This window comes from Elgaria multicarinata, chromosome 14 (assembly GCF_023053635.1).
Source record: "Elgaria multicarinata webbii isolate HBS135686 ecotype San Diego chromosome 14, rElgMul1.1.pri, whole genome shotgun sequence".
NCBI classification, from domain to species: Eukaryota; Metazoa; Chordata; class Lepidosauria; order Squamata; family Anguidae; genus Elgaria; species Elgaria multicarinata.
The window spans coordinates 17685711-17708771 of NC_086184.1; the positions used below are offsets into that span (position 1 = coordinate 17685711).

Sequence of the window (23061 nt, forward strand, 5' to 3'; positions counted from 1 at the left end):
GAATGAGAAATGATGTGGTTCCTTCTGGAGGCAAATGCCTTGAGAACGCTTACGTATTTAAAATGAACATGTTAGCTCCCTCATTGTCACTCTTAATTCAGGGTTGGATGGTTATGTTTGTTACCAAAGTTGTGAATAATGATGTCTCCCCCCCTTTTAATTTTCAGCCATGGCCCAGCGTGTCCAATCTCGCTAAGGATTTCATTGACCGCCTGCTCACAGTGGATCCTAATGACCGGATGACAGCACTTCAAGCCTTAAAGCACCCCTGGGTGGTCAGCATGGCTGCATCTTCTTCCATGAAGAACTTGCACCGCTCTATCTCTCAGAACCTGCTCAAGAGGGCATCATCTCGTTGCCAAAGCACCAAATCCGCCCAGTCTACCCGCTCTAGCCGCTCCACCAAATCCAACAAGTCCCGGCGGGTGCGGGAACGGGAGTTGCGAGAGCTGAACTTGCGTTACCAGCAGCAGTGCAATGGCTGACTACTCAGCAGGAGGCGGCTCGGCCCAGCCTTTCTTTCATCATTGGGACAAATTCTGCACCATGTCTGCTAAGCAAGAGGGGGCCAGGCTCCAGCTGCCGTCTTTTCTCAAAGACCAACCTCCATGTCAAGCTTCCGATCTTGAAGGAGATGGAGCTTTTGGGACACCTCACCTGGGTAGGGTCCGCTACAGTATCTGTCCTAAGATGGGGAATTGGAAACGTCTCTTTCATTGCCTGAAATACTGGAGCCACACAAAGAGAAGAGTCCTTTCCCAACCTGGAATCCTTGCTATACTTATCTATTTATTGACTTCCAGTTGATAAAAGACAGTCCTTGTTGCTACAGGGTCTGGTGGATGGGTGATCTGGAATGCAATCGTATACCCGCTTTCCTGGGAGAAAGCCCCACTGAACTCAGTGGGGCTTACTTCTGAGTAGACATGTATAGTATTGCACTGCTAAGATCAAAGAACACCTGGATGTGCCCAAGGCACTTCCATGGGAGCAGAAAGGGATGGCTAATTCTCTCTTCCAGCTGCAGCCTCTTGCACCATATCAAACATTACTCCAGAGTGTCTGGTATCATCTGAAGAGTGTGTGTGTGTGTGTGTGTGTGTGTGTGTGTGTAGGGGGACGGGACACCAGGGGCTGGAATGGGGGAGTCTGAAAGCCCCTGGCCTCTGTTACTCAAAGTCTGAGCTTCAGTTTTTACTTGGTTTTGCACTAAACAGCTTCCTTCCATGCATATTGCTGAAAAATGGGGACCAAAGACTGCTTTGGGTCTGGCGCAGGAAGTCCGTAATGATCAATTGTGGGGCTCTTTCCCCCTCTCTTCCTATTGCTCTCTCTTGTGCCTCTTAAGCCAGAGAAATGGATGTGCCTTAACTACATAGTCTAGTTGGGAATGGCTGGGTTGGGCTTTGTCCCTCCTTCTTTCCTCCCCTGTATTTTGGAGTATTGTCTTGGTCTCCTTATATATTTCCATTTAATGCTGGGATGATGAATTCTCGCCAACCCAGTCATCGTCCTGCGTGTGACTCAGTGCTGCAACGTTGAAAACGACCGAGGAAACCTCGGGCAGCTTTCTTCCCTCTTCCAGCATCCTGCGCGTGTACCAGAGGGCCTCCCACCACGGTGATGGCATCAGAGGTATAGGTCCCCCGTTAAAGGTTTGGGTTGAAAGCTTGAGTGGGTTCGAGCAATGGCTGTGCCCGCCTCTGCAGATGGCACAGTGGGGTGTAGACAGTGCAGCTTAGAATCATAAAATCACCATAGCTTAATGGGACCCAAAGATAATCTACACTCCACGCCCGCACGCCCCCTTTCATGGATTAACCCACTTTTTTCCTGGTTTTAGTGTGTTGCAAGCAAAGACGCAGAGAGCAAACAAGGTTGCTCACGCCAGAATCAAGTAACATGAAGCAATCTGGATGGTTATAGTGAAGATACTTGCTGCATATTACAGCAGCAAATCTCCAAAGTCACCAGCCAATCTGAACAGGGGGAGGAGGGTTTTTTTTATGTCCCCGGCTAGGTCAGGTTTAAATATGTAGCAAAATGAGGCACCCCCATCTTAAAAGGGTCGAATTGACTGTCAGACAGCAAGTGGGGGGATTGTGTTTTGAATGCTCCCCTGTGGAAAAATACCTCCATGCAAATGGAAAACTAGCAAGCTAGGAGAAAATCAGAAGTGCTAGTTTTTAAAGAAAAAATGCAGGGTGCGTTTTCACAGATGGGAGTGGATTAAAAAAAAAAAAGATGCTTCACGGCATTCTATTCCCACATTCTACTGCATGTGTAGACCAGGCTGTAGCCCCCCCAGTGTGAAGCAAAGCTCACTCAATAGGCTTCCCAAAGGCTCTGGGAGATGTTTATTCCAGATGAAGTGACAAGTGCAGATGCTTTAGCCTTGCATTTGCTCTTGTACAGTCCAAGGTAAGAATAGGGCAGCCAGCAAGTGGAGTTTGGGACCTTCAATTGTTCTTTCTCTGCCCTGTTGCTAATTGGCATTGGGCCCTTCCAGCAACTGCTCTGTTCCACAGAAATCAGCTACTTCCATCCTCTGGGGCAACAGCCTGTTTCGGCTGGGTAACGCTCTCTGTTTGGGTTGATGTGTCAGGATACGTCATCAGAAATCAGCTTAAGGGCGTCACATCAGCCATGGTAGGCAGGTGGCCATATCATTTTGGGCCGTTAAATGGTGCTACGTTTTATTAGCACTATCAAAAGCTGTTCCTGTTCTGATGAACAGTGACTAAGCTGGAAGTGTCATGAGTCGGGGTGACGGAGGTGTCTGCGAGGGATGTCATATAATGGATTACCTTTTGCACGCACAGACTGGGCAGCGGCTGCTACTCTAGCTGTGACTTCGTCTTGTTCATTGGGAATGGATCTAATTCTGCCCTCAATTTGTTAAATCGTGAGTCTCACATGGTAAAGGTAAATGGAACACAGGGCTTGTGCACTTAGGAAGGTTTAATCTAATTCTGCTACAGTGGGATAGATTCATCTCTGTATTCCTGCAATAGTTCTAGAGCTGCACTGTGCAGAAACTGTTTCTCAGGCCAGGGTGACATCTAGTGGTTCAGGATACTCTCATTCTTTTGTCGATGAGCAGGCCATTATTGATGCTTGGCTTCATGCCATACAATACAATGACCTGGTTTGCATGATCAAAACAGCCCACGGGAGTGCCAGCATGCACTGGCCAGCTTATTTAAGTCCAGTGGGCTGCAGAGCGTGCGGGCAGCCATTTTGAATATTCAACACCTGTCTACAGCTTGTCGTGTTGCGCAAACCTAGGGACTGTGGGTTATCCAAAGGTTAAACACCCTTCACATAACCCATGGTCTGTTGTTGGGTTAGGCAAGGGCTGTTTAACCCTCGCATAACCAATAGTCCCTGGGTTGGTACAACATGGCGAGCTGAGGCTGTCTGTTGAATATGCAAATCCTGGCTGGCCCACACTGCAGACCACCATGGTTTAAATAAACCATGGTGGGCTGTTTTGATCATCAGAACCAGCCCAGTAATTTCACTGTAGGTTAGTTGGCAGTTAGATGTACCTGTTAAATTGCATCTCACTAAAAATTATTGCCTTGTACTGGGGCAACTCAGGCCTTCTCATTGGCCTTTGTGGTGTGTGTATTGAGTGCTTCAGAAGATATCCAGATGTAGAAGAGAAGTCTCTCTCCTTTTTCTTTCTTATTTCCTACCGTCTGTTCTGGGCAGGGCACCAGTTTGGAAGTGGATTACTCATTTGGGCCTATGCTGTTGCCTGCAGAGGTCACTGTTACCTAAGCATGCGGGGTGAATGACTTGCTGCATGTGACATGACTTCCTGCAGCATGCCAGCCAGCCCGTAAGGAGAGACAAATTGCAATGTTTTTTAAAAAAAGTTTCTAGGCCAAGAAAAATAACCTCATAGCCTCACACTTGTGTCAATCCTGGGTTCAGCATAGTGGTTGGCACATCCTTCTTCTCTCCTGCTCTGGGTTCACGCCAATAGTAGCTGGCGAGCGGACTTGTGGTGTATATTTACTAAAATAAGCATCAAGATGGCGGTATTTGGGTATGGAATCCTCTCTAGGTTTTGAGATTGGTCTCTGCCGTGCCCCTCACCTCCCTGTTGCAAAAGTAAATCTTGTAAATATATTGGAACTTAGCAATACTGTGTTAAAAAAAAAGAAAGACAGAAAACTCAGATCTCGTGATACGAAATCTATTTGTCCACAGGGAAATGGGTTGAGGACAATGCCAGCATTAGGTTCTGTGCCATTTTGCTAATATGAGGGGATTCCAGAGACGTAACCAGGAATGGGTGTGTGTGTGTGTCATGTGTCTGTTCCATGTTTTGCATCTGGGCATCAGCAGATACCCAAATCCCTTCCTGCCACTTTCCAAAGCGCCCTCCTTGGATAGTACCTCGACGTGTCATTTTGCTTTAACACCAGCCAGAAGGGTTAGGCAAAGCTTCCTCTCGCCCTGTGGCCGGCTTATAAGAAAAGAGAGCCTCTTCCAGACTGCAGGTCTCCAGTCACTGAAGGGCAAACCGCAGTTTGTAGCACCAGTGCCCGCCCTGTGTCATGTGCTCTCCCTCTTCACTGATACATCATGCATTTCCCTGCCAGTAGTAGCCAAGGTGGGGAAGGGCAAGTGACGTTACTGCAGGGTGGGTCGGTGGGTGTGATGCAGGGAAGCCATTTTCAGCAGACATCCTGTGTCTGCCATGGGATGTAGTTTGACCCTCAGCCAGCCAAGCCTGTGAGTGACCTAGGGCTCCTGTCATGGAAGCCTCTGGTGGTTGAGCATAGTGCGAAGGAATGGAGATACACTCTGGCCAAGGCTATCTTCCGCTCTTCCTGACATACACTAACCCAAAGTCTGGGAACTTGTTGTCCTGATTGCAGTTGAACAAAATGCATCAGGCATCTTGTTTAGTGCACTGCAATATTAATGAAACAGCTGAGATGGGCCTCAGAGGATTTGTCTGCAAATGAGCGCACCAGAAAAAGATGCCTGGGGGTGGGGGGATGTGTTTGCAACTTTTATCTGAAATATGCACCCCTGCAACCTTTGAAAAGTTGCCCATGCTACATGCTCCGTTCAGATTTTTCTCTGCCTGCCAACCAGTGCCTTATTTAAACCACTCCATCTCTGCCCTTGGAACCCCTAAATCAAGATCCAAAGAACTGCATCGCCAGTCATGCACACCGGATGAGTCTTCACGCTTTTGTCTCTCATACACCTGCCTCCCCTTTCATAGAATCATAGAATAGTACAGTTGGAAGGGGCCTACAAGGCCATGGAGTCCAGCCCCCTGCTCAATGCAGGAATCCAGCCTAAAGCATCCCTGGCAGGTGGTTGTCCAGCTGCCTCTTGAAGGCCTCTAGTGTGGGAGAGCCCACATGCGGCACTACAAACGGCTCTTGAAACTGGGAAGTGTGCCGAAAGAAGCTTGATATGGTATAAGGGGCCACTATTCAAAGGTGGGGGGGACAATAAAGTGAAAAATCTCTCTCACTCGAACCATTGGGCATCCCTAATGCTGCTCTTTGGATCCTCTTGCTAATTGGTCACTCACGAGCAGAGGCATTGCAAAAAAAAAGAAAAGAAAGTGAAGTGTGTTAGTTGACTTGAGGGGCCTCTATAGAAGATCTAGAGCATCCTGCTTTCAGGCCCCCATAGTGAAAGATCCACCACTTCCTCCTGCTTTCCCGTCGCTATTTTCCTTCTGCCTGATCGTTGCTTCAACTGCCCCAATGCCATAAGGTGAAAGGTTGGATACAAATGTTTTAACTCGGTGGTTTTTGGACTTTCAGAGTCCCTTCCCAAACCAGCTTGTCTGGAGAGGAACCGCAAGGATTTAGGAGCTTGTTGAGGGTCACACCCAGAGCCGTGGTTGCTGGCCAGGCCCGTTGTGCGCTGACCTTGCAGAAAATGAGAGCGCCTTGGAACACACCAGCTGAGTATTGCTGGCGATGATCAGTAGCGACGGGCAAGTTGTCTTTTAGGGAAACATGTTTGCCGTGGCTGATTTTCGCCATGAGGAATGCCTGATAAACGTTCTCTGGGGAATCGGATCGAAAACCATGACTTAAAATTAACAAGTCACACTGGGCCTGTTCAGATGACACTTCAGGCTCTGTGGTTAGCGAAACTGTGGTTCCCTGGGGTTAGTGCTAACCACGAAGAGTTTTGTTGCACACAACATTTTAAGCCGCTAACCCTGCTGCAGTTGGTCTAACTGGTTAGTGAGTGAGCAGGGTTTAGCAAAATTCATTGCACAAGACACGTTAAACCCTGCTGCTTAACCAAAAGCCTTAACTAGCAGGGAGGGTTTAAGGTGTCTTCTGAACAGGCCCACTGTGGGTAATCTCTGAGTAGTAGCGGGTGACTTTCCAAAGTGGCTTTTGGACTGGGGAACTCAACCTCTTGCCTGCCCTTAACCTCCCGTGTCCTGTGAATGTTTCAGTCTTGACATTTCAGTGCCTCTTGGAAGTTCCCCACTGCAGGTTTTGAGGAACTTCCTCTGGCTTTGCAGACTCTCTCACCACATCCGACTTGCCAACAGTGATTGGTCCACGTCTCTCCTTCCTTCTCTGTGGGACAGTGGGCTATTTCTTCTTGTTGTCTCAAGTATTCATGTCTGTGATTTTTTAAAAAAAACTCCAGTGCCTTTTTTTTTTTTTACACTATGGGAATCTACTTTTTTAGAGTGTGATTTGATACATGGCAATTAACCTGTAATGTTGAAATTAGTGTATAGAATTATTTATTTTGTGTATTCAATTTTTAAATTTGTAAATGTATCCTGTTTATTCAGTAAAATGTTGATCCTCACTCAGTGTTCAGTGGTCTTCTTTTGGCTGGCCGGTTTGCAGTGGCTGCTTTAATGGATGCATTGTGAACAAGGGAAGTGGTGTATCCATATTGGAAGTGCTAGTAGCTCTTGTGCATTTTAGTGGAGGCTCAGGCATGCTTTATGGAGCCCTCTGAGCCGGAGCAAATGTCCCTGACCTATCCTGTATTTTTCTTAAGCCTGCATCGACGCTTGATATTCCTATATCTTACTCTTCTGAGACACTGAGAAAGCACAGGATGGAATAGTGTCCACATCTTGCCCAGGTGAAAACTAGAGCCAAGTGGCTTGTATAATGTGAATCTGTTCCAAGTGTATTTTTCCTGACCGGCTTGGGATGGTGATAATGGTGGTGGTGCTTCCAGAGAAGGGTTTTACTGTGCAGTCACCCTGCCTCATTCACAGTATTTTATAGACATTCCAGATGTTATTGGTTTCAGTTTGTAGCCCTCCTATGTTTTCCCGCCACTGTCTTCTTTCTTACCAGGAAAAAGAAATTAAGGGAGAAAAAGAGGCAGAATAGCTGCGTAATACCTCTTGCTTGTTAATGCTAGGAGCCCTCTCTTTGGGAGCACCCCGGGAAAAACACCAGAGAGTTGTCAAAGCATGCAGGGAGTAGGTTTTCACTATTTTAAGGTGCTGTGACCCATGGAAGTTGCACCTGGCCTGGGAGTTCATTCCTTAATTTCTTTGGTTTGCAGAGACTACAGCAGCTGGAACCAGGTTCAGACCTGTAGTATGGGCATCTGGACATATTATACTGGAATACCACATTGACAAGTAGGATGAATCAAGGTTGCAGGGCGAGCCTTTATTTTATTACTTTGCAATGAAAGATGCGTCTGCTCCCTTGGTTGTGCTGATGTTCTTAGATACCTTTCCTACATGGAAAAACAACCCCCTGGCAACAGCATTTCTGCCTTCAGTCACCATCAGTTGTAAGCCACAATTTCATTGATCCAATTGCGGAATTGGGAGACGCGGGTGTAGACAGCAGGAGCCCAGATGTTGCAGTTTTGGGTGCCCCAGGAGACTATCCCAATCAAGGTCCATGTTGAGCCTTTCTGGCACACAAGAGGGCCACCAGAATCACCCTAAAGGGACACAAAAGGGGTTGCCATTAAAAAAAAACCTCATTAGCTCCCTGATGAATGCCTTTCTGCTCATGCTTTGGCACCCATAAGCTATTTGTTTTGAGACAGGGGTGGGCAACTCGTGGCCCTCCAGAAATTTTGGCCTGCAGCCCCCTTGATCCCTCATCATTGGCTATGCTGATTAGTGCTCATGGGAGTTGTAGGCCAAAACAGCTGGACTTCCACAAGTTGCCCATCTCGTGTTTGAGAGAATGAGTGCTCCTTCTCCTCCCAAAAACAAAATGGGAGGTGGCCCAGCTACACTCCTATCTGGACAGGGATAACCTAGCTTCAGTGGTCCATACTCTGGTAACCTCCAGATTAGATTACTGCAATGCCCTCTACGTGGGGCAGCCTTTGAAGATGGTTCGGGAGCTGCAGCTTGTGCAAAATGCAGTGGCCAGATTGATAACTGGAACAAGGAGGTTTGAACATATAACACAACACCGATTCTAGCCTGCTTGCATTGGCTACCTATATGCTTCTGAACCCAATTCAAGGTGCTGGTTTTAACCTATAAAGCCCTACATGGCTTGGGACCACAATACCTGATGGAACGTCTCTCCCGACATGAACCTACCTGTACACTGCGCTCAACATCTAAGGTCCTCCTCCGAGTGCCTACTCTGAAGGAAGCTCGGAGGATGGCAACAAGGGAGAGGGCCTTCTCAGTGGTGGTCCCCCAATTATGGAATGATCTCCCCGATGAGGCTCGCCTGGTACCAACATTGTTATCTTTTCGGTGCCAAGTCAAGACTTTTCTCTTTTCTCAGGCATTTAACAGCATTTAACAACGCTAAGTTTGATTGTTTTTTAACGGACCCCAGAACTGTTGTTTTTAAATGGATACCGTTGTTTTTATACTGTTTATGTTTTGGATGGTTTTAAATTTTGTATACTTTTTAATGTTCACTGTTTTTAACTTTTGTAAACCGCCCAGAAAGCTTCGGCTATGGGGCGGTATATAAATGTAATAAATCAAATAAATCAAATCAAATAAAAGCGCTTTCAGCAAAGTGCCTCCCTTTTTATCCAATACCCCCCCCCCCCGTGCTATCACACCAGCACTCTTACCTGGCAGGAAGAGGCCCCAGCACTCCCAGCGCATATCATGGAACTGGAGATTTGGCTGCCCCAGTATTGCTGGCACTGGTTCACGGTCACCAGAGGCAGAAGCACTTGCTGCAGCTGGGCTGCTGAGCCACTTGCTGGTGAAACAAGCAAACCCAAAAGGTCAGTCCCAGACAAGAAAGAGGGAACCTCCGCCCTCTCCAGCACCGCTCTCTGCCTCCTCTCTGTATCACGCACCCTACAGCCACCATTACTGTCAAGGCAGGAGTGTGCTTATTAGCAAGAAGTGGACTGAGGAAATGAATATTCCCACTCTTCCCCTCCGACCTGTGCCCTAATCTGCAGCTGCCCGCAGCACATCTCCGTCTGATAAACTTCTGGTTTCATTCCGACATTCACAGTGAACTAGGATGGCCAGAAGCAACAGGGCTCCCACCCCTTTAATAGTTGCGTAGAAGCTACACCTGTTGGATTTTTCTCTTCTGCGCAGAAAAGGAAGCTCAGGGGAAACGTGATAGAGGTGTACAAAATTATGCATGGTGTGAAGAATGTGGATCGGGAGACATTTTTCTCTCATGTAATACTACAACCCAAAGTCATCCCATGAAGCTGTTTGGCGGGAGATTCAGGACAGAGAAAAACGTATCACAAGCTGTAGTGATGGCCACCAATTTGGATGGCTTTAAAAGAAGTTTGAAGAAATTAATGGAGGAGAAGGCTATCAAAGGCTACTAGCCCTGATGGCTATGTGCTACTTCCAGTATCAGAGGCAGTAAGCCTGTGTGCACCAGCTGCTGGGGAACATGGGCAGGAGGGTGCTGTTGCACCCATGTCCTGCTTTGTTGTTCATAGAATCATAGAATAGTAGAATTGGAAGGGGCCTAAAAGGCCATCGAGTCCAACCCCCTGCTCAATGCAGGAATCCACCCTAAAGCATACCTGACAGGGCTGTCCAGCTGCCTCTTGAATGCCTCTAGTGTGGGAGAGCCCACAACCTCCCTAGGTAACTGGTTCCGTTGTCGTACTGCTCTAACAGTTAGGAAGTTTTTCCTGATGTCCATCCGGAATCTGGCTTCCTGTAACTTGAGCCCGTTATTCCGTGTCCTGCACTCTGGGAGGATCGAGCAGAGATCCTAGCCCTCCTCTGTGACCACCTTCCAAGTATTTGAAGAGTACTATTATGTCTCCCCTCAATCTTCTCTTCTCCAGGGCTAAACACGCCCAGTTGTTTCAGTCTCTCTTCATAGAGCTTTGTTTCCAGACCCCTGATCATCCTGGTTGCCCTCTGAACACGGCTGGTTGGCCACTGTGAGAACAGAGTGCTGGACTAGATGGAACCATGGTCTGATCCAGTCTGGCACTCCTTATGTTCTTAACTGTTAATGGTGTAGAAGCCTTGTCTTCTGTTGCATCTGGCTGCACTACAGTACCCCAGTGCTGACTCTGTATCATCCTTTTGGGCCGCTTTGCCTTTCCCCAGCCTTCCTCACCCCAAACAGCCCCACATACCGGTGCCACTGGTTCGTCCCCAACCAGTGGTGACACACTTTAGCCCTGAGGGCAAAGTCTCAGTGGGAGAAGCCAGGCAGACAGGAGATACACGGGCATTCAACTGGGCAGGGGAAGACAGCTTCAACAGGGTGATGTCATTATTCATGTTTCTAGGGTCCCAGTAGGGGTGAGTGATGGCCTGGAAAACATCAGTCAGAAATAGAGAGAGAGAGAAGGATGTATGGGCCTCAAGATCTCACAGGTCTCTTTCTCTCCCTCTTGGAACCTCAGAGAGCTGACCTAGCTAACAAAGACTGTTGAGCTAGCCAACAAAGTCCATCCAAGCCAGGGGAGGGCAGACTTGAGACTTGTGGAATCATTTTTTTGCCAGAACTCCCAAGGTCTATCAAATGGAGCCAGATGCAAAGTAGTGGCTCAGGAAGACGGACATAGAATTGTGGAACAAGGTGCCTCTTATTCCACGTGTGCTCAGCCCAGGAATTTGTTTTCAATCTCAGAACTGGTGTCACACATGTCCTTTCATACATAAACTATTTCTTATTTCTTTGTTTTTAGCAGTCTACTTTAGGAAGAAAAAAAGCCTTTCTGTTGAGCTATTATTGAATAATTGGGTGTTGGATACCCTTGCTGATCTACTGTAAATCACCCAGAGACCCAGTCAATCCTGATTTACTTTCTGCCCACCCTGATCCAAGCCTTTATGAAGGGATGTTCTTTTTTTTATCCCTTTCCCAGGGACAGGTCCATTGACCTGTTCCCAGGGACAGGTCAAGGGACAGGTCCATTGGATGGCTTCTTAACATCTTCTCTTCTTAGCTGGCAGAATAACTTCCACCATGAAACACAAGGTTATGAAGATCTGAAGCATGAGTTCTTGAACATGGTCTCTGTGCATCACACATATGGGCTCTGTGCCTGCGTGGAGCCTCACATTGGAAAATTTCTAAAGCTGGGGCGTTTCTCTGAATTCCTCCTTGAAGCTCAGTTTGCCTAGTTTGCATTCCCAAACGCAATCAACTTCTGCCTCCCCCTTCTCTGATGGTGCATTTTTTGATCAGGGGAAAACGTACATATTTACCAAAACGCACTCTTCCCCTCCCTATTTTAAAGTGTCATAATGTGGATTGGGGGTGGGGGTGGGAATGTGCACTTGCAAGTGCAGTTTCAAACGCAAACACAAATTTGTGCAATTGCAAAAACGTCTAAGGATTGTGCTCCTGCTCAGGTTTACATTCAGGGTTGTGAGCATGGCAGGAACAAAATTCTCCTACATCCCTAATAGCGATGGCCGGTTGTTTGAACAGCACTCAGCTGCTACGAACCCTACTGGGAAGTGTTCTTTCTGTTCCCAATGAGGTGCTCCTTCTGAGTTTGGAACTCACTACCACAAGATGTAGTGATGGCCACCAATCTGGATGGCTTCAAAAGGGGGTTGGATACATTCATGGAGGCAAAGGCTATTAATGGCTACTAGCCCTGATGGTTGTGTGCTATCTCCAGTATTCAAGGCAATAAGCCCGTGTGCACCAGTTGCTGGGGAACATAGGTGGGAAGGTGCTGTTGCACCATGTCTTGCTTGTTCATCTCTGGCCGATGGCTGGTTGGCCACTGTGTGAACAGAGTGCTGGACTAGATGGACCCTTGGTCTGATCCAGCATCAGGGCACTGCTTATGTTCTTATGAGTTCTTATGCTGCATGGCGCAATATAACCAACTCACCTTGACAATGGATCTCCTCTGGATTGGCTCTGCTCCAGAGTATCTGTCATATTCTCCCAGAATAACATAATGTGACCCGGGTCTGGAGGGAAAGAAAATGCTCAGGATGTTGATGTTGATACACACAGTCTCCTAAGATGCTCTCTCTCTCTCTCTCTCTCTCTCTCTCTCTCTCTCTCTCACACACACACACACACACACACACACACACACACACACACACTGCCAACAGCTGCACTTAAGATTTGCAATGTAATTTAAGCTTTTATATAGAAAAGAGATGAGATAAGGGTAGTCTTAGTAGCATCTTTCAGAGTTTTCCTATATGATGGTGTTCATTGGCTGTAACTACTTTCAGTCTTGTTGCAGAATTGAGATTCAAGCACTATATGAAAAGCACTTCCTTTCCTGCTTTTCCACTACATAAACTCTAGGTGGCACTGTGGTGTAGCGGAACAGAGCAAAAATCCAAATGAAAATAGCATTGTCTTTTGCTTTTACAATTAAATACCCCACCTTCCCTGCTCTAAAAAAATCCTCGCCGAAAATGCTTTTTAGACACAGAAGCTAAATTGGAGGGTCACAGCATCATCTACAGAATCTGTAAATAACCGTGAGTGCAGAATAAAGCGCAGAATAAATGCCTTGTGTAGAAAAGCCCTCAGTGAAGCTAGGAGCAAGATGAGATCTGCAGACTGTGCAAGAAATGGAGAAACTCCTCCTAGAAGTGCTAAATAGAGGGAGAGAATGGGAAGCAAGGCCATTCCGTCAAATTCCTCCCTCCCTCAGCTGTCTCCTAGCAGCAGCCAATCCATGTAGCAGAGAGATGTAAAGCAAATCCATTGGCTCTGCTGAGAGGTCCACTCTGTTTGGCTCCTCCTCAACTATCTATTCCAGCAGCTGGTCACAATAACTATCAAGCAATGTTCTCTTTTTCCTTTTGTGTCGCATCTTTTGCATTGTAGGCCTGCAGACGTGTACGGACGTTGTTATTTATCTTATGTAAGATGCCCTCAGGGCTTTTTTGCATGAAAAGCAGGAGTAAAAAATGCTTTGAATAAATACTTCCTCAGAATCTACTTCTAGTTGAAACAGCTGAACAGTACTGGTTGGCTTTGCATTCCAAGTTTACATTTTTGTTTCATCCTTCCTTTTAATTTCAGGGCAACATATATTAGGGTGACCATATGAAAAGGAGGACAGGGCTCCTGTAACTTTAACAGTTGTATTGAAAAGGAAATTTCAACGGGAGTCATTTGTTTATACGGGGAACCTGGTGAAATTCCCTCTTCATCACAACAGTTAAAGGTGCAAGTGCCCTGCCCTCTTTTAAATATGGTCACTCTAGTATAGCTCCCGCACCTTTAACAGTTGTGATGAAGATGGAATTTCACCAGATTCCCCATATATATAAATGACACCTGCTGAAATTCCCTTTTCTATGCAACTGTTAAAGATACGGGAGCCCTGTCCTCCTTTTCATATGGTCACCCTAACATATATGGTTGAACAAAAAAGAACTCCAAGAGGCGACCACCATAAGAATAAAATTAAACCAGTACAATAATTGTTATTCAAATCTTTACACAACTATATTATACTCAGTTAAATGTATTCAATATGACAATAATACAAATCAGAAAACAATTCCCTGCCACATCAGTGTAGCAGTATAACATTTAATATCATTAACAATCTTTCACATGTATGTTAAACCAGTCAATACATTGAACTAGGACCCCATTTGTAATGAGAGTAATGTGCAATCAAACAATACACAATTCACATACATAAACAGTATATCTAGACCAAATCAGTCAAAGTAACTTTGACTGATTTGGTCTAGATATACTGTTTATGTATGTGAATAATGTGGTCTTTTAAACAATGTTTAATTACTTTGACTGATTAATTTTATTCTTATGGTGGTCACCTCTTGGGGTTCTTTTTTGTTCATACCCCCCGTGTGGCGCAGAGCGGTAAAGCAGCAGTTTCTGCAGCTGAAACTCTCCCCACGGCCTGAGTTCGATCCCAGCGGAAGCTGGTTTCAGGCAGCCGGCTTGGGTCGACTCAGCCTTCCATCCTCCCGAGGTCGGTAAAATGAGTACCCAGTTAGCTGGGGGAAAGGTAATAACGGCCGGGGAAGGCAACGGCAAACCACCCCGCTATAAGGCTTGCCAAGAAAACTTCAGCGAAAGCTGGCATCCCTCCAAGAGTCAGTAATGACTCAGTGCTTGCACGAGAGGTTCCTTTCCTTTCCTAATTCCACCACTGCCTTGTGTTTATTTGTTACATATATGGTTACCATTTCTCTCCCCTATCCCAATTTTCTCCTCACAATAACTGAGATAAGTCAGGCTGAGAGACAGTGAGGGACCTTAAGTGATCCAGTAAAATCATGGCTGGGGCGGATTTAAACACGGCATTTTCTGAGTGTAGGCTGGTGGCTCTGATGTCAGTGGGGTGGTGAATCTGCTCCGGTTTTCAATCAGAACTCTAAAGGAGCTATCCAAGGTGCTTTGCACTGATTGAAACCCGGAGTAGATTCACCACTCCACTGACATCAGAGCCACCAGCCTCCACTGGTTATACTTCAACTCTCTAGCCACTATACCACGCTGCCTCTTGGAGGTCTAGATGGGGCAGACAGCACCTGTCTTACCTGTGGCTTGGCTTCACCAAAATTTTACCTCAAGCTGTTGAACAAGACCCTCTGTCTCGATAACCCACAAGATGCCACCAAGAAAACGGAGCTTTACTGCTTACCTCACCTCACAATGGGCAGCGGTAACAACTCAGTTTGCATTTATCAGGGAACCACCACAGAAATGGCCATTGGAACTGGTCTGGAAAAACATTAAAAAAGGAAGGAAGTGCCCTTGGAGTAAAACTCAGCAAGAAAACGGAGGCAATTGCTTTGTAGTTCTGTAGACCTAATGGCTATGGTGGCATTAGGGTAGGGCTTTGGGGCAGGAGCTCAGGGGCCCTCTCAGCAGAATTGGCAGGAAATGCAACTGAACTGGCTGACCACATTTTGAAAGAAGTGATTATCATCTCAAGTTTGGGGGGACCCATAAAACCATTCAATACCTAACCTCACTACAGCCTCCTGGGTGAAGATCTTGCTCCTTATAGCCCCCCGATCCGCCTTCCCCCTTGATTCTATCTGAGAAATACTTTTTTGGGTCATCTCTTTTAGCCAGTACCTTTCCATGGATGCCAAAAGCTTATACCAGAACTTGGCTCATCTCTGCTAATGCTCTCTCTTAAGAGATGGCATTGTTCAAGCAAACTCTCCCGGGTTATTTCTTCTTTTCCAGCCTAGTTCACAATTTTTGTGAACCGCCCAGAGAGCTCCGGCTATTGGGCGGTATAGAAATGTAATAAATAAATAAATAAATAAATAAATAGTGGCCGTGAAGAGCCTCCTTTTGCAAGCGGGGCTGTTTATGCAACACGCTAACCCCCACTTCGTTGCTGAGTGGGGGTTGTTGTTGAACCGTGGATTGTTTGTTGAACTGTGGGTTAGCATGTTGCCTGAACCCAGGATGTTTTCCACAGGGTGACTTGTTAACTATACAGTTTGGCTCGTTAACCAACCTGAACAAACCCTGGGTTCTCAAGCTGGCTTGTTCGAGAACAATAAGCAACACTGCATGTTTAACCAGCCACTTTGCCTGGTTTCAGACAACACACTAACCCACGGTTCAACAACAACCCACACTCAACTACTGAGTGGGGATTAGCTTGTTGTGCAAAACTTATGCCTGGTTCTAGGGGGAACAGATGAAAAACAAAAACAGGAATCCTGTACTTTTAATGGTTGTGTAAAAGAGGGAATTTCAGTACATGTTACTTCTCTCAGCCCTCTATTATACTGTGGTATAATAAGTGGCACCGGTCTAAATCCCCATTTTTATACAACAAACAGTACACCATCCCTGTCTGCTTCTGTCCCCTTTGCATTTAGTCAGCCTGTGCTCCAGGTGAACAGCTGAGTGACTCAAGGCTTCTGAGCTCTCTTTAGCTGAAATTTATCGGTCGGGTTTCCAAAAATTTCTGGTGGGAAAGAGACATCTTTAGTGGCAGTGTGTAATCCAGAAGATAAAGCTGTCAATGATTCTGTACAGCCGCCAGTATCTAAGGTAGAGTGCCTCAGAGTTCCAGCTGCTCAGGAAATATGAGCAAGAGGGCGTTGTTGCGCTCAGGTCCTGCTTGTGAGCTTCCCACAGGCATTTAATTGGACACTCTAGGAACAGAACGCTGGATGAGAAGGCCTTTGACCTGATCCAGCAAGGCCTGATCCAACATAGGAAGAGCCATACTGGATCAGACCAAGGGTCCATCTAGTCCAGCATTCTGTCCATACAGTGGCCAACCAGCTGCCCACAGGAATCTCACAAACAGGTGCAACAGCACCTTCCTGCCCATGTTCCCCAGCAACTGGTATACATAGGCATCCTGCCTCTGCTACTTGAGGTAGCATGCAGCCATCCAGACTAGCAGCCTTTGATAGCCTTCTCCTCTAGAAATTTGTCCAACCTCCAGAAATTTGTCAATCAATCAATCAATCAATCAACTTAGCACTCTTCCCTTGTCTTTCTCAGCTGATATTCCTCTATGGTGAACTTTCTGCCTTACTTGGCAGGTGAAAATGTATGCATGTTTAATTTTTAAGTCAACCGACATCCATATATGATTTATTTATTTTTTAAAAAGAGTGACAGTCCAAATCAAAATGATCACTCCTTGAGGGGTCCATATGCCACAGCTATTAGAGCTGCATATTTTTCCCCCTTTGAGGCCCTGAAAGAGACCCCCCCACCCTCCCCAACCAATGGGGAAGCAGCCTTACCTGCAACGATACCTGCCAGGGCCAGGAGCCTGATATTGCATTCTCTCCGTTGACAATTCTCTCTGCGTCCCTTACATTTGGTTTAATTGTTGGGTTCCCACAGCCTAGAAAGCAACAAGCAGCCACTGGTAAGATAGAATACAGCATCCTTGCTGGTTGTGCTTTATAGTTACTCCAAGCAGCTTAGTTGGCTATTTGCAGTAATGTGAAACTTTCTTCTCCGAATATCCTACATCTGTGCGTGCAGTTTTACTATGGGGGGGGGGAGGGGAAAGAGGCCCTTCTCTCAGAGCTGTAATTCCAGGTTGCAAATGAGGGGCTCGCTGGAAAGAGACAGGAAATCCAGTTGTGTGGGTGTAAAAAAAGATGTCAGGAAACCCATAGGGCTGGAACAGGAAATTCCCTTCCCTTTGCAGTCTGCTCCTCTCTCCTGTGAGAACATAAGAAGAGCCCTTCTGGATCAGACCAAGGGTCCATCTAGTCCAGCATTCTGTTCACACAGTGGCCAACCAGCTGTCGAGCAGGAACCCACAAGCAGGACATGAGTGCAACAGCACCCTCCCACCCATGTTCCCCAGCAACTGGTGTACATTAGCCTACTGCCTCTAACACTGGAGGTAACATATAACCATTGGAACTAGTAGCCCTTGATAGCTTTATCCTTCATGAATTTGTCCAATCCCGTTTTAAAGCCATCTGAATTCAGGGCCATCTCAACATCTTGTGGAAGTGTATTCCATAGTTTAACTCTCTTCTGTGTGAAGAAGTTCTTCCTTTAATCTGCCCTGAGTCTCCCACCAATTAGCTTCATGGGATGACCCCATTGGGTTCTAGTAACATGAGAGAGGGGGAAAATGTCTTCCTCTCCACATTCTGCACACCATGCATAATTTGGAACACCTCTATCATGTCTCCCCTTACTTGTCTTTTTTCCAAGCTAAACAATCCCAGCTGCTGTAACCTTCCCTCACAGGGGAGATGCTCCAGCCCCTTGATTATTCTAGTTGCTCTTTTCTCCACTTTTCCCAGCAAGTACATTGGGCAGGATGGTTTGTGAGCCTGTTTCAGTGGCCATCAAGTGTGTGTGTGTGTGTGTTGTGGGAAGGGAACAGTAACTCCCTGCCAGCTGTGGTGTAGTGGCTAAAGTGTTGGACTAGGAGTTGGGAGATTCAGGTTTTAGTCCTCACTCAGCCATGGAAACCCACTGGGTGACTTTGGGCCAGTCACAGACTCTCAGCCCAACCTACGTCACAGGGTAAAATGGAGAGGAGGATAAAATGGAGAGGAGGATTATGTATGCCACCTTATTTATTTATTTATTTATTTATTTATTTTAGAATATTTTTATCCTGCACCTCAGCCAAAAGGCTCTCAGAGCGGCTTACAATTTATCGATAAAGAAGACAGTCCCTACCCTCAGGCTTACATTCTTAGGTTCCTTGGAGGAAAAAAGGAGGGATATAAATGCAATAATAAATAAATAAATAAAATCAGTCATGAACCAAGGATAGGACAAAGGGATGGGCAGACCAAGGAGCAAGAGTGGTATAACCCTGAGCTTGTGATGAGTGCATTGCTGCTACTCACCAGAGACAGAGCCAAGGAGGACTAGGTAGACAGCAGATGCCCACAGGAAAGCCATTTCGGTTGGTATCCCCAGGGAGAGTCAAATTGCCTAGTGCCACTGCCTTTTTTTATACCGGCATGGCAGCTGCGCCTAGGAACACGTTGGCACCTGCACCCGTTGCCCACACACACACACACACCCGCCCCCAGTCCTTGAGTTGATAATAGCAGCGGGCCAAATTTAGCCTTGTGTTGTGGGCAAGTGCTGTGCCAAGAGGTTTCCCCGCCAGGATCACACAGCTGCCAACAGCACCTGTTTCCCATAACTGCCTCCTTTTTAGGCTTGAATGAGAGGCATTTGTTTTAGAATCATAGAATAGTAGAGTTGGAAGGGGCCTAAAAGCCATCGAGTCCAACCCCCTGCTCAATGTAGGAATCCACCCTACAGCCTACTTGACAGATGGCTGTCCAGCTGCCTCTTGAATGCCTCTAGTGGGGGAGAGCCCACAACCTCCCTAGGTAACTGGTTCCATTGTCGTACTGCTCTAACAGTCAGGAAGTTTTTCCTGATGTCCAGTCGGAATCAGTGTTTCAGCACTCAGCCTTAGAACAACGGGATGGGCGGCAAAACCATTGTTACATGAGGCTCCCTGATTGTCCACGTGAGGAGAATCTTCAGGGGCAGTGCTGCCGGATTTGGATAAAGGAGCGCTGGAAATGGAGGGCATCTTTGTGGTAGTTGCATTATTATTTACAAAGTGCGTGTAAGTGGAGGCAAACAGGCAAGCCTATAAGGCAGCAAATCAACTCCCCCCCACATCACATCTCACGAGAAGGAGACCCTGCATAGCAAGTGCTTCCCTCACCTTAAGGGTCTTCAAAGTTTGGGGGCCTGTGAGCGTATTCTGAAATGGGAGAAACTGCCCCGGGCACTGCCACAAAATGGCTGCCGTTATGATGGTGGGGTATGGCTACTCATAAAACTGTTACGGTGGGGGGCTGGGTATTCAAAAAGGGCAAGTAACTTGCCCAAGAAACTTGAGTACAAGGGAGAAGTTGAGCCCCAAATTTCAAAGAACATATTTGTCTTCACAACGGACAACAAAACACCCATTTCACAGAAGGAAAACTGGTGGTGCTCATAGGATCCCTAACCACCTAAACACAGCAAAATAACCATGCACACATATACACAAAAACCTACAGCCAAAACACACATACACACAACACAACAAAACAAGAACTGCAAGGAAAACATAGATACATTAAAAACAAAGTAATCTTAGACACACACAAAGGCAAAATGCTGCCTATCCTTCTCTATGCTTCCTGCGAGTTGCTTGAGATAGATATGCCAATAGTATATATGCTTAGACTTCAGTCCTTACTCATCCACCTAAGTACATGTAACTGAATTGGACATATTTTCCCTCTGTTCGTTGTAACTTCCTTTTTCCCTCCCCTCAAATTTTAGATTGTAATATCCTGAGGGCGGGGACCAGTTGCCTTGTTTTTACTCTGCAGAGCGCAAAGCACGCTGTTGAAGCTATACTTGTAGAGAAGGCTGAACTTGATTGCATGTAATGTGACTTCTGAGTAGGCATGTATAAGATTGCACTGTAAATCATTCCCTATGATAGCAAACTCAGACAATGAGTGCTGACGATTCAATTCAAAATCATGTGGTCACCGTCTAAAGAAACCCGTCCTAACTCGGAAAGACTCCAGAAGAAGAAACCCTGGTAAGAATGTGGGTTTCCCCCCTTAATGTAGAGACACCCTGTGAAGCCAAAATAGAAACAAGAGGGACGTATCAGCCTGCTCAAGAAGTTCAAAAAATCTTTAAAGAATACCTAAGGGGGCAAATCTCCCACCAAATTCAGCCTCCTTCTAAACCTCCCAAACACCCTGCAGAAAATCCAATCTAAGTCCCACTTAGAGTAGATTCATTGAAATAAATGGAGCTTCAGTTGGTCATGACTAACTTAAATTCCATTCATTTCAATGGGTCTAACTCTAAGTAGGACTTACATTGGGTGTTACTCCCTTTGTCCACAACCAACAAATCTATGCAAAGCTTGCCCAGTTCTTCAGATCTTCTGGAGAGAGACTTCTTTCAAGATCACCATCTTTAGAGGCCTGCTTGGTGGCGACATGAGAGTGCACCTTTTCTATCCATTGGCAGGCAAAGACCACTTTATTCAAGAAGGCCTTTGGCTTGTCACTGGGTCTCTTGGGTTGGGTGCTGTTTTTATTCTGTAATTGTCATGTTTCCATGGCGTTTTAATGCATTGATTTATTGTTTCAGCCCATTTTAATTATGCCTGTAAGCCACCTTGAGTGTCATTTTGGGGTAGAAAGGCAAAGTACAAATTAAATCAATAACTAACTAAATGAAAAAAAATTTTTTACACCATTCCTCTGCTGCTGCTGCCTTTCCAGCCACAATGCTCTCCCTCGACGTTTCATAGTCGTCTGCACATTTTTCTCTCCAACATGGGACAACTCAGCCCACATCTATTAGGGACTTCCAACCTTGTTCTTCCATTTCAGTGATTCCAAACGAAGGTCATGCTCTCGTTTCTAAACCTATTACCCATAAGACATGTACAATTCTTTGTCACACACATGCCTTTCCACTGGTAGCTCAAGCCTCCCGTTCCCTGAAGGACCTGCGATACAAGGGACATGTGTGAAAACATACGCCCAAGCCTGGACAGGCAGGAAGTGTGGCCATCTGTGATTTAGGTGCAATTCTGTAACAGCGCCTTTCCCTCCTAGAACTGTTGCATGCAATCACACAGTCTGACCACGGTTGTGCCGTTAAAGCAGGGCTCCTTCTCAGCACCGGAATGATTGGGAAATAAGCACGCATCCTCTACAGGGATGTGGGTGGGCGTGATGCAGCTTCTCTATTAAGCATACACATCTTTTGCAAACCAGCTGGGAAGTCCTAGCTTGAGTCAGCAGGACAAAGGATCAGCGGGGAAGTTCTGCCTTAAGGAGGAATGGTTCTGATCAGCATTTTGAGACATCTGTGAACTTTGCATCGGCCCCAGGCATTTTCCCTTTCACCCAGGAGCTCTACTTATCCTCCTGTTTGCCCAAGGTGAGCTTTGCGTGATGGCCCTGCTCAATGCCACAGAGACCCAAGAAGGAAACCACACGGTGGCTGAGGCATCATGGCTGGAGAGCAACTTGTTTCCAAGCATGTTCCTCAGTGCTTGCTTCCTGGTGGGCCTGCCTGGGAACAGCCTCGTGGTCTGGACGATTCTTACCAAGTTCCCCCAGCGCTCGTTCACCATCATACTCATCCTGAACTTGGCGCTGGCTGACTTAATGGTGATGCTGACGGTGCCGTTCTGGATTTACTACTTCGTCCGCAGCTGGGTTTTTGGAGAGGTCATGTGCAGGCTACTCCTGTACCTTGTCTACTTAACCATGTACGCCAGCATCTTTTTAATCACGCTGATGAGCCTCCACCGGTTTGCCGTCGTGGTCTTTCCGTTTGCCTCCCAAGGGTGGCGGAGGCCGCCTGTGGTGCGTGGTACCTTGCTGGGCGTTTGGCTGCTGGCCGGGGCTTTTGCGTGCCCGATTCTGATGTTCTCCTCGACCCAGAGGGCGGAAGGGGAATGCACGGATGACGTATACAGCTCTGACGGGCAGCGCCTCGCCGTTAACATCGTGGAGACCTTGTTTGCCTTTGTGATCCCCTTTGCCGTGCTGTCCGTCTGTTACTCCTGCGTGGTGAGAAGGATTCGGACTCTGAAACGCCGCAAGAAAATGAAGACCGGAAAGTTGGTTGCAGCTGTGGTGGGGGCTTTCTTTGTGTGCTGGCTCCCTTACCACACCTTAAATCTCATGATAATCTCTGCTCTCCTGCTGAAAAGTACTCACCCAGACCCAGCAAGGGCCTTGCTAGAGACAACGGAAGCTTTAACCAACATCCACGGGGCCGTAGCCTTTTTAAGCAGCTGCCTGAACCCCATCCTGTACGCCTTCGCTGCGCGGAGCTTCCGCGGAGGGCTGCGAGAGACCAATTTCGCCAAGTTATTTGGCAAAATGCATGACGACACAGAGGAAAAACCTACCGGAGGCAATACTGTTTCAATGCAGGGTTTGTAACTCCAGCAGGATAGGAGATACGTTGAGAACAAAACCTTCCTTCTCTGAGAGGAGATCCTACATCTGTATCACAGGCGTGCACAGCACATTTCATTAGGGTGTGCAGTGCACCCAGGGAACTTTATTTTTTTTAAAGGTGAACATTTATTGAATTCTCAATCAAAAAGGACATTTTTAAAATTCATTTATTTATTTAACATTGCTGATACTGATGCCTTACTACGTTTTCGGCT

At 46.6% G+C, this 23061-nt stretch overlaps 3 protein-coding genes across 3 annotated transcripts in view; 2 read left to right on the forward strand and 1 right to left on the reverse strand.

Moving 5' to 3' along the window:
• Nucleotides 1–6828, forward strand: part of PSKH1 (protein serine kinase H1) — a 28739-nt gene extending 21911 nt beyond the window's left edge. The window contains exon 3 of the mRNA XM_063140990.1: nt 168–6828. Coding sequence (XP_062997060.1) covers nt 168–485 — 318 coding nt within the window. The 3' untranslated portion in view covers nt 486–6828. The remainder of the gene's footprint in view (nt 1–167) is intronic.
• Nucleotides 6829–7693: 865 nt separating this feature from the next.
• CTRL (chymotrypsin like) lies at nt 7694–18779 on the reverse strand. Its single transcript, XM_063141063.1, is given in 7 exon segments — nt 7694–7941; nt 9055–9188; nt 10561–10741; nt 12283–12364; nt 15049–15128; nt 17138–17241; nt 18725–18779. Coding segments are annotated over 7 exon segments (798 nt in total). The 3' UTR covers nt 7694–7779.
• Nucleotides 18780–21826: 3047 nt separating this feature from the next.
• LOC134408929 (leukotriene B4 receptor 1-like) lies at nt 21827–22828 on the forward strand. The gene has a single exon (XM_063141442.1). It carries the CDS (start codon nt 21827–21829, stop codon nt 22826–22828), a length of 1002 nt encoding a protein of 333 aa, XP_062997512.1.
• The last annotated feature ends 233 nt before the right edge of the window (nt 22829–23061 follow it).

Bases quoted from the DNA above. Each gene is read 5' to 3' on its own strand.
- LOC134408929 (XM_063141442.1), top strand. From the start codon at position 21,827: ATGGCCCTGCTCAATGCCACAGAGACCCAAGAAGGAAACCACACGGTG.